The 12,234-nt window shown below is 30.2% G+C and overlaps 1 protein-coding gene across 2 annotated transcripts; it reads left to right on the forward strand.

Moving 5' to 3' along the window:
- Positions 1 to 9,288: 9,288 nt before the first annotated feature.
- Positions 9,289 to 10,706, forward strand: LOC133669418 (putative 4-hydroxy-4-methyl-2-oxoglutarate aldolase 2). 2 transcript variants are annotated; one of them, XM_062089542.1, is made up of 2 exons: positions 9,289 to 9,470; positions 9,902 to 10,706. In XM_062089542.1, exon 2 carries the CDS (start codon positions 9,915 to 9,917, stop codon positions 10,413 to 10,415), a length of 501 nt encoding a protein of 166 aa, XP_061945526.1. In that variant the 5' UTR covers positions 9,289 to 9,470; positions 9,902 to 9,914; the 3' UTR covers positions 10,416 to 10,706. The 2 variants fall into 2 exon arrangements, with proteins under 2 accessions (XP_061945526.1, XP_061945525.1); XM_062089541.1 differs by having other exon boundaries at positions 9,291 to 9,474.
- The last annotated feature ends 1,528 nt before the right edge of the window (positions 10,707 to 12,234 follow it).

Consider the following 12,234-nt stretch of genomic DNA (forward strand, 5'->3'; position numbering starts at 1 on the left):
ACTAGCTTTTTCTTAATCTTTGTTACTCTCCCAATATTTCTCGTTTGTCTCTCGTTCTCTTTCCTCTATCCTTCATCGTTATTGTTGGTATCTCTCTCTACCCTTCGTTGATGTCGTTTGTCTCTATTTTTAAGAAGATATTTAAGAGTTGTTGTTTGTCTTTGTCTTTAAAAAGATATTTGAGAGTGTGATAGCGTTTGTTTTTCAAAATATTTTTTAATTTAAAATATATTAAAATAATATTTTTTTATTTTTAAAAAATTATATTTTATATCAGCAAATTAAAATAATTTAAAAATATTAAAAATATATTGATTTAAAAAAATATTAAAAAATTCTTAAAAACACTTTGAAAACACAATGTCTAATGTCTAATAAAGAATAACATTTTCTCTTTTTTGTACTTGTTTTTTCATCACCCGTGTTTGATATTTACTAGCTAATTGGACATTAGTTAGTCCACAAATAAAGAGAGATTTGAAATCATGGGTCAAAGACACAGTTAAATCTGCTTTTATCTATTACCGGTGTTTCATTTGTCTCGATCTATAAGTGGTTCCTCATGTTTTTAATCAACATCTTAATTCGGATGTAAATGTTAAGTAGTTTTCCATAATTTATCACTTGTCACGATTCTCCATGTTAATTTTACATTTACTAAACTCTAAAATATATAATTTAACTCATCAAGACATAAATTTACTTTTTAAAAATTCCTAGTTCGGATTTTATAAATTTCAAGATCACTGAAAGGTTATATGATCGTTAACTTTAGAAACCGTAATATTAATCAAGATATATACAAACCAGCTCGAACACTCATATTAATAATAAAAAAAAAATACAACTACTGTAAATACAATGTGCTAGTATGCTTTTTTCTGCAGGCCAAGTGGAATGCATGTCTTGGTTCAAATATATTATGTACTGTCCCTTAATGACCTTAGTTTATCTTTAAGTTTAAGCAACAACTCTCATTCATTGTTAATGCTAGTTAGTTCTTAAGGGAAATCTCAACAAAATTTTGTAATATTTTAGTTCCTAGCTATGTATGTTCATTCGATTTTTGTCTTCTGTCCTTTCAAGATATATATATATATATATATATATATAATGGTTCATAAATCGCCTTCCCAAGTCAAGTAGTTAACATTATAAATTGACTAACTTCTTCTTCTACTTTGTTTTGGCAGTGGCATACCATCCCTTCGTCTCCTTGCCTTCCTTGGCTTGGCTTTGATGAATCGTTGTGTTTTTTATTAGGAGACTGTAATTTCTTTGATGATTATTGTTTGTTCATGTGACAAAACTATAAAAAGCATGATGGATTGATATTGTGAATAGCTCCTCCAAAAGAATTTGGTTTTTTACATCAATTTAAAGTTTTTTAAAAGCCCATCAAAAGTTACAAACAAATTCAATTAAAAGACAAAAAAAATTAGGCAATTAAAACATGTTTTTTTACATCGATTAATAGCTTTTAAAAAGTCTTAAAAAACACCAAAAAATCAAGTTTTCCTAGTTTTTAAGGTCAAGTAATCAAATCAAACTGAAAATTATTGGTTTGAATAGGTATTGTTCGGTTTTGGTCTTGAATTTTTTTTAAAATTGATTTAGTTATTTTTAAGTAAAAACCAAAAAACAATGCTCATCATAATTTTATATATAATTAGAAAAACAAATATCACCATAAAAAGATCAAATCCTATGATATAATTGAATAATTTTTTAAATATCATTGTAATTATTTATTTGAATTAGATTTTATTTTAAAATATATAAAATTAAAAAAATAAAAGATAAAAAAAATGAATACCAATAAAAACAAGTTTAGACATTAGGTCATCAAGCTAAAGCATGTGAACCTAAACTTAAAAACAAATATATAAAGGCCTTGGATTTTAGGCCCTAGTCGCCTACTCCAATAATGTATAGCTAGAAAATCAAATTTTGAGTTCTTGATCTTTAAAAAAAACTTAATTTCAACTTATTTTTATTAAAACATATAAATAATTCAAGCCACTTTTAAAATATCATTCTCAATCACAACATATTTTAATCAACTTAAAACTTAAAATCAAATCAAATAAAAAAATTATAAATTTGGTCGAACATATAAATTTTTAAAGTTTAATTAGGATACACGTTACAACTCTTGCGAGAATCTTCTTCTTTCATTGTATGTATTTACACTTTAGTTTGTTCATATTTTTAATTCTTTAATGTTTTTTAGTTGGCTTGCTAATTTATTATTTTGTGTTGCTTTGTATGCATGCTTATTTTATTATATATAGTATATAATTTGATATTTAATCTAACATTTAGTTTAATTATTAATTAGCTTCAGTTTAAATCAATATGATTATATTTATCTTTGAAAAAATAAATTAAATTTTATTTGAATTTTATATTTAACAATCTTAAAATATAATTTTAAAATATAATTACTTCGAAAATATAGTTTAATTAATAATTAAAGAAATATTTAATCCAAGTGATTTTTACTTGAGTAATTTATTTTAATAAGATTATATTGCTTCTATTATTTATTTATTAATTAAATAATTTTGAATTATTTGATTAAAAAAAACTACACTCCATTATTTTAATTTAGTTTAAAATCATTTATTAGTTATAAAATTATACAATATGTTTTATTATTTTGTTACTATCAAATTACTAAAAGTTTATAGCATGTTATATCCTCCAATGAAGAGCAATTTATTGGTTAACTTAAGACCATTAAATTGACGAGCTTTGTTTTTAGTTTGGAAACTAGCTATCTAACCTATATTATAAATTATATTTTTAACACAAAAAAAGTAAATATGCATGCTTTTTCAATGTATTTTTTAGATATAAAAAAATTCTAACCGTAAATTAAAAAGTTAATGCATTCATTTAATTAAATAAATCAAGAATCATTTGTGCTAATAAAAAAAAACAATTTGTTTATAATAACTAAAGACTAAAATGAAAATAAAATTAAGAGATAGATATAGATCAAGAACTTTAATATCGTAACATGGGTCATATACCTAGTAGAGTTTAGTAACTTTGTTTATTGGAACTAATGTTTTATTTAATAAAATGATAATAAAAATAATAATAAAAATGCTTCATAAAAAGATTGAATAAAATTATATATATATATATATATATATATATATATATATATATATATATAATAAGTAAGGCTACATAAAAAGAATGTCTTCTAATATCATAAACAAATTGAAATGTTATTGTAAACTAAGTAAAGACTCAATTGTATTACATTAAAAAACATCATAAAAATTTGTTAAAAATATGTTAAATTTAATGAAAAAAAGCCAATAAAAATCCTAACATTGAAAGATTAAATTGATAGAAAAAATAAAAGAAAAAAAATTGGCTCAGGCATGCGAGCTTAACTTGGATGGCACAACACACTTGGCTTAAAAAAGCCTAGAAGAGTTAGTCTTTCAGACCTGCGTACTTGGGTTGTCTTATTTTTTAAAAAGTTTGTAAGGTCATTTGCCCTAAAATTTTTAAAAAACAAATAATAAGCAAACAACACGTTGCGTACCTCCCTCTAGATTTCGATCAATATGGTAGCCGAAAAATTCAGGGTGATGATGCTTTTACCTAAAAATCTATTTTTGACCCAAACACTCTACACATCTTGATAAACTCATAAATGACCTTAAATAACCTAAAAAAAACAATTAAAAAATACAAAATCAATATGAAATTAAAAAAAAAACTTATCGTGCTCAGATCTACCATCTCATGTAATGAGAGGGAATAAGAACATTTAGGTGAGACTCCCCTTCTATTTACTAAAACTAATTGACACCAAGATCAAAAATTTTTTTTATCAAAATCGGTGTCAACTAGACTTTCTCTATTTGTCAACGAAATCTTATCACTTTTTTTCTCTTGCCTCCAACCAAGAATTAATAAAATATAAGGAAAATAAAGTTTTAAATCAAAATTGAACTTGTGAAAAAGTAAGCGATATGAAGTTTATAATTTAAGAAGTAAAAAATAATACAAGAATTAAAAAGAATTATAAAATTACCATTTCTATAGTAAAAGACTGTTTCCTTTTAGAATATTGTATAATATTACTTCGATAATATTAGATGTTGCTTTGATAGAGATGATTTTGCCCAACATTTTATGGGGCATGGTAAGAAATTGAACAACATTACTTCGGCAAGGAGGATTCCACCATCACCTTATGTGTTTCATGGTGAAAAACCTAAGAAGTTTAATGGTGTGAACTTTAAAAGATAAAAATAGAAGATGTTTTTCTACCTCTCTACCTTGAACTTGGTAAAATTCTTGACAGAATAAGTGTCAAAGCTGTTAGACAAAGAGTTTGATGTCATTATAATAAAAAAATTTAACGCATGGAAGCACAATGATTTACTATGTAAGAACTATATGTTGAATAGGTAATACACTATGATGTGTATATTTCCATCAACAGTGCTAAGACATTATAGAATCCTTGGATCATAAGTACAAGGATGAGGATGTCGGCTTGAAAAACAACTCTTAGACAAATTTCTTGATTTTAAAATGGTTGATTCAAAGATAGTATGAGTCAAGTTTGAGATTTTCAACTTATCCTATATTATATTTGTGCTAAGGGGATGGTTGTAATTGAATCTTTTTAAGTGGCTATTGTTATTGAGAAGTTGCCACTATCATTGGACTTCATGAAACTACCTTAAGCATAAATGAAATGAGATAAGAGTTGAAAATTTCATTTTCAGGTTAAGAATATAATAAGATAATAAGTTATTAAAAAAGATGTTCATTATTATTTTATTATATTTACATATCAAGTTCATATTAAAATCCTCCAGCTTGTTTGTTTGGTGGGATCTTAAAATTATTTTGAGAAAATCATCTTACAAATCTTCTAAAATTTTGTCTTCGGATAATTTTTATTGTAAAATTATTTGTGAATGTCAAATTGCCGATCAACAACAGCCGGTTATACATTAATTTTAAAAGTTGAAGATACAAGGAATGACAAACAAGAGAATTACAGAAATAAATTAAATAAACACACAAGGCAATAATAAAGATAATGTACTGCAGAATGAGAAAATGAATTAATGTTGATGGATTAATAAAATTATTAGGACATAAATTAAATAAATAAGAGAATAAAACTGAATAATAAAAAAAAATTAGAATGTACGTAAGATTAAAAGTAATTTAATTTGTATCATAATTATCCTTGTAGTTCAGGTCTCCATTCAAATCACAACATTATACAATATATATTTAGTTGACAATTGTTTTTTTTATTACCCACCAGTTCTCCATTTGTCTCCCTTTTGGTATATATTATTAGAATTCTCTTTTTAATACCCTTGCTTCAATCATGATGACATTGACAATTGAATTCCTCTCTCTATTTTATTTTTTAAATCGCCAAATCCCAGCCCTCTCTCTGTTTTTTTTTTTTTAACCTGCTAGCCTTCCCTTATTCTTTTTTTTTTTTTTTTATCTTTTACTAACTTTTTTTTTTTTTGAAAACCTATGTTTATTTACATAGTTTTGAAACTCGATCCGATCCAGTGATCGAGTCACGAGTCAGATCAGTTGACCCGAGTCAGCAAAAAAAAACATCTATATAAAACACTTAATTAGTTACAATGCAACACTTACAAAACGATGAAATAAATACATGAAAATCTGTATAAAAATTAAAAAATTGCTAATCTTTTTTAATTTGCAACATTAGTATTCTGTATTCCTTACTTTACCTTGCATAAACATTATTGTTTTTACATTAACATTGAGATTCCTCTAATTTTGCAAAATAAATGAATAGTTTCGGCAAGTTTAAAAACTAATGAATTAGTTTATTGACTCATGCCTCAATTTAATGTTTTTTTTTAATTTACTTCTAATCAATCTTTCTATATTATTTACCATTTAAAAAATAAATAAATTAAAAACCAACATAAAATGGATTTTAGGAGTAATTAACTAGTTTTAAAACTAAGAAGAAACTATTCTTTTTATTTTGCAAATTAAAAGAACTAATTTATAATATAAATGTCATGCCCCTTTCACTTTTTGGACTAAAGCGTAATATTACATTACCACTTTAATAATAATAATAATAATAATAATAATAATAATTAATTCATTAAAAACCAGGCGCAAACATCTCTAGCAATATTAGTCTTAAAGACAATGAAATTTGTTCCATCAACCGCTACGCAGAATCATGAATAACACTGTAATGGGTAATCGAAGACAGCCATTCATAAGTGATTTTTCCTTCGTACTCAACAACAACCCCAACTGGAAGAACAAAATAGCCATGTACAGACACAATGAATGAGCTGTACAATAGAATATCGTTAGTCGCAGATCAAAGGATCACCACCACTCCGTTTCTCAATCAATGGGTCCGTAAAGGACAACCTATCAACAAAATTCGGTTCTATGAACTCATCACGGGGCTCCAATCTCACAAACGATATGATCTTGCTCTTCAGTTATATGTGTATATTTGTGTGTATATTGAAATGGGTTTTTGAGAAACAATAGTGATCAAGACGTTTTCTGCTCCTTAGCGATTGAAATTGGTCTTTCGTTAATTAGGTTTTGCTCTATGAATCTGTGTCCCCAATTCTGCACCGTTGTTCTTCATCGTTTTGGCCTTTTAAAAGGACAGAACAACATCGTTTTACGTCTATTAATAATAATAAAAAAAGAGATCGAGTCTCAGTCAGGTTGATTAGGTGACCCTAGTCCCGGGTTGACCCGCCGGGTCAACCGAGTTTCACCAGGCCATCTCCTAAGCGAGTTTTTACCTATACCCGGACCGATCTCAGGCCCAGGTCAGTCGGGTCCCGGGTTAACCTGCCAGGCCGTGCCGGGTTTAAAAACTGTGCTTATTTATATTGACGTCTACCACCATTTCATTAATGAGGTGCCGCTTGAAAATTCTCCTTTTCTTTAAAAAAATAATAAGTTTTTTCCCATTGGTTGATTTGGGCGGCACAAACTGGTTCTTGTGTGAAACAAGAACCAATTTTACACAAGAACCAGTTTGAGTCACACAAGAATCAGTTTGAGGCTAGCTTAATTAATTTACTTGTTTTTCTTCTTGAAATTAGACCATCAACTTTTAGATTATACAAAAGGAAAATGTAAAGCGTGCATTTTATTACTGGTGTTGTTTTAAGCCAAAAATTTAGACAAGTGGGCATGTTAAAAAAAATTTCTTGGATAAAATTGGGTATCTATGTAAGATAATATAATGATATTATATTTAAAAATCACTTAACAACTGTTATATAAGCTTTTCAGTATATATATAAGTGATCTCTTTATATGAAATCCTTATATAAGTCAATTCAGTGTACATGTCACCTGACAAAAACCTACATATTAGTTTCTGGTATCCCTCGTACCTTAATTTATAGAAATAATTGTTTTCTTTTATGATAGAAAGAATATAAAATATATCCGTCTCAATGACTCTAATTAATATTTAATTTTAATAGAGCATTGACCAAGAATATATAGAAATAATACTTTTATATATTAAAAATCTTATAATTATAATAGCTTTGCAATTTCCAAGTTTTGGGTGGCTGAAAGAGATGACAAGCTAAAGAATTAGGGTTTCAGAAGAAAAAAAGAAAGATATTTTAGACTTGGTTTGTCGATTTGGTTTAGGAATTAGAGTGTGTTTGGTATTGAGGTTGTTGTTGTGGTTGTGATTTTAAAAAAGTTGTTTTATAACAAGTACTTTTAGTTGAGGTTGGTTTGGAAAAATATATGTTTGGTTAAAACTGTGATTGAAATTGAAGTTAAATAAAAAGTAGTTTAATGTGTTTGGTTAAAAAAATGCTTTTCAAATTGAGGTTATAAAATAATATATATATATATATATATTAATGATTTTTAATTTAAATATTATAGATTTAACTACTGTTATTACATCATGAAATAAATAATATTGATATCAAATATTTTTTATTATTCCATTAAACTATGTGCAATGTCATCACATACAAAATCTATCCAACAATGACTATATTTTCCATGATTTTTTAAGCACACAACAACAAAAACTGAATTTTTTGTTACGTCATCAAGCGATCTCCTTTTAATTTTTTGAATAAAACACAATTAAAATAAAAATAAAAACTGAATTTCTTTTTAACTGGGTCGGACCCGACAAGAACATAATTGGAATTGTAATCAAATTCCACAAATGTTACGTCATCATGTGATATCTTTCTAATTTATGTAGTATTATTAAATAATATTAAATACTAGTTTTTCGAGTAAAACACAATTTTTTTTAAAAAATTTACAATTTCATTATGTACAAAAGTCATTCGACAAGAACTACAGTTTCATCCATATTTTTTTGAGCGTGCAATAAAATTAGGTAAAATATTATCAGGAATAAAATTGAGATTACAGTACGAGTAAATTAATTCACCTTAAACTATTATTTTTAAAAAAACAAAACAACAATATCGTTCATGTTTACGTGAACAATGAGAGTGAAATCAATTAACTGCACTGTTTTTTCAAGGAAAAAAAAACTAAAATTTTCAAACTGTTTTAAAAAACTGTTCACGTGAACAGTGTGAGTGAATTAATTCACCCGCACTGTTCACTTTAGTGAACAGTGGAGCATGGCTCCACTATTCACTGAACGATGGAGCCATGCTCCACTGTTCTGCTTTTTCCCATACGAGAAGTAACAAAATGCTGCTTCTCCAAAACATGCAGTCCGGCTGAGATTTTGGTGGGTCCTACAATCAGAAAGCAATTTTTTCTTCTTAACTAAACAACATTTGATGTGATTACGGGTGAACCTTACGCACAACCATGTTACCAAACGGTCAATGAGGGGTCAAACCAAACCGGTTTTAGAAGTATAAAGGTGTTTTTAATCGATTTTTTTATTATTTTCTTAGTTTTCGGTAATTTTCTCACCCTAGCAAGATCATAAAAAAACATAACGACATGGATCTGCTGACATGCTGCTGCATCAACAGCGTAGATGATGTGAAGCATGCAGGGGTATGCTTGACAGAAGTTAAACGTAATTCTACAGGGAGGGAAACAAAAACCAGATACTATACTTTGATTTGGTATTAAAAAAAAGATATCAATTGGGTCCCCGAGTAAAGAAGTCGAATATACGGCGGCAATGGCATTTAATTAGACGCTCGGGAAAGCGCGTGGGAATCATTTAGATTTTAAACAAATCAAATCAGATGGCTGGTAATCCATCCACAGCCCACTGACGACCTCCATTCTCAAACGCAACAAGAAAAAGAAAGGTACAGGCTACGCGCTTTACAGTTAACAAAGATTCTCTCTTTCTCTCCCTCTCATATGTTGGATTCTCTCGCGGTTGCCATTGCAGTGACCGAGTGAGTGCATATTCTTGAATCATCTTTCAAGGGGCCCAATAGCAGGCAGGTAAAGGTTGATTTGATGTTGCTAAATTTATATTTAACTCTCAAATCTTGTTCACACAAACAAATTTATATTGATGTTGGAATTTTGCAGTATGTATTGATTTTGGTGTTGCTAAGAGTGCTTATTTATTTATTATTAGGGATTCGTGAATTGTTACAGGTGACATGTTTCAGTATTGAAACTTTTCCATTATTATCTATTTGATTGTGGGTTTCTTATCAGCCAAGTGTGCTCAAGGTTGAAATAGAAATTCCTAAATTGTTTCAACTTTTGATTTCTCATTTTAGGAGTTCTGAACGCAGACTTTTGATGGTGTTTCATGTGTTGGGTCTTTTACCCTGACTAATAGAACTGCAAAGCTCATATGATAATCTTTTTTGACTTCTCTGTTATTGGTCTAACGCATGGCATGCTTTGTATCATGAAGGCACTTGCATTAAATGGCGTTGGTTACAACTGCTGAAGTTTGTGACACAAATCCACAGCAAATTGTCAGTGGTGAGCTTCGAGCACTCCAGCCAATCTTTCAGATTTATGGTCGGCGCCAAGTCTTCTCCGGTCCAGTAGTGACTCTTAAGGCATTTGAAGACAATGTTTTAATTCGTGAGTTTCTTGAGGAGAGAGGTAGTGGTAGAGTTCTTGTTGTAGATGGTGGTGGCAGTTTGCGCTGTGCAATACTTGGAGGTAATCCTGTGGTACAAGCTCAGAATAATGGATGGGCTGGTATAGTGGTTAATGGCTGCATACGTGATGTTGACGAGATTAATGGTTGTGATATTGGAGTGAGAGCCCTGGGCTCCCATCCGATGAAAGCCAACAAGAAGGGTATCGGAGAGAAACATGTTCCTATTACCATAGGTGGCACCAGAATCAGTGATGGAGAATGGCTTTATGCAGATACTGACGGGATCTTGATTTCTCGAGCAGAGTTATGTGTCTGAGCCACCTTTTCCTTTAAAGATAGTTCTTCAGAATCGCTAGTACTGGCAAGTAATTTTTCTAATGTTGCTTTAGTTGTAAACTTGTCTTTGGTGCTCACTTTTACTTCTAGACAACCCTGTAATATGAATGTGAGGGTGAAAATTTGCTGGTCTATTCGTGATTTCTAGATTAGAACGGTGAGCTGTTTCTTGCTGTCAGGTATTGTGTCAGAAAAATAGTTAATGGGGTTGCAGAATACTTCAACCTCTTTGGGATTTTATCTATAATAAAACTCGTGCTACGTTATTTCATATTTGTCTCTGCTCTTGTCTTTCTTTTCTCTGAGTTTCTATTTATGTTGGGTTCAAATATCATTTTCCTGCTGGGAAAATAAATTCTCTTCGCATCGTTATTTTGCATTTTGCGTATCAAAAAGCGGGGAAAGGAGGTTTGATGACCCCCCAAAAGCGATTCCAGGGAAAACAAGCAAGATTGCGTTGAGTGGTGATTTGGTGACCAATGGTTTATTACTATACTCCCTAGCTAGTTGATCGTTTTAGGACCGTTGTTTTCTTGTTGTTTCTTCCTGGAATTGAATGTGTCATGTTTTGGTTATTCGGTATTGAACTCTGCAACATTTGAAGTTCTGGCTGCTTTCCTATTGTGCTTCACACGGTTCTCCTTTTTCACCATGAGGACAACAACATTATGTTATTGATAGGATTTTTCCAGGGAAAGCTGAGACTTGAGAGAATGATCACCAGGTTGGACTGTCATGGATTAATGCTTTCTTGCTTATCATTTATTATTGACTCTTTATCTCTTTTTAATTATAAAAGAATCAGTTAATCAAAGTTGTCTCTTTCCCCAGAGAGTATCAGGGAATACTATCTCCATCATATATGCATAATGCCTTAGCTAGACCCGGACACTTTCCCTGAATCTGACTTCCAGATCATAACTGCTGCACAAACAGACCCTCTGGGAAGATTTGTCACCCAGGAAAAGAAAGTATACTGATCGGACGTGTTCAAGAAGTGTTCTCAATGATAAACGCTAGCTATTCCACATTCCCGGCGGGGCTTACATAGCCATAGTAGGGTATGTAACACTTAGCCTTTTATTTTTCAAAACTCCATCCATTATGAGGCCTCTAATTTCCAATCGGTACATTGAATCTCACATATATGAAAAGACTTTTTCCCAGTGCGTTTCACTGCTCATAGATGGAAGACATTGTTAGTGCTTGACTGGCGACTTCCATATGCTGCCCCTAGTCCAATGCTGGCCTCGTGTTTTGTTTTTTGCCGACTTGGGGAGGACTCCCAGCTTGTAAGAACTTCCACCATCCTGGAGCATGTGACATCGGAGTGCTGTCATGCACGAGTCCCAGAAAATGAGCAAAGCATTGTCGTCAATCATTCATTGCAACAATGGGAACCACAAAATGAAACTGAAAAGGCTTCAACATCTAAATAATGTTGCTCTTGCTGGCCTTCTCAATTGAACTCGGACTTTGATTGGAATTTGTTCTGAACCTATACATTTGAGAGTTTCTCATTTCCAGCAAAATCGTTCTATAGAGCTTTGGAGCGTGAAGAAAAATGAAATCCAGACAAGTAAACCAACCCACATTTGGGTGGGTAAGACGCTTCTCTTGTTTGTTTCTTGCAACCGAGGCGATAATATAACATATCAAGCCCACAGGGTATAGCAAACACTAGCCCATTGAGCCTCGTTACACTCGACTCAGAGTAAAAGATTTATTAAGCATGCCAAGTATCCGTAATTTGTTTTTTTTTTTTTTAAGATTTTGATCAATATTTTTATTTCAAGATA

This window comes from Populus nigra, chromosome 12 (assembly GCF_951802175.1).
Source record: "Populus nigra chromosome 12, ddPopNigr1.1, whole genome shotgun sequence".
In the NCBI taxonomy this organism is placed as follows: Eukaryota; Viridiplantae; Streptophyta; class Magnoliopsida; order Malpighiales; family Salicaceae; genus Populus; species Populus nigra.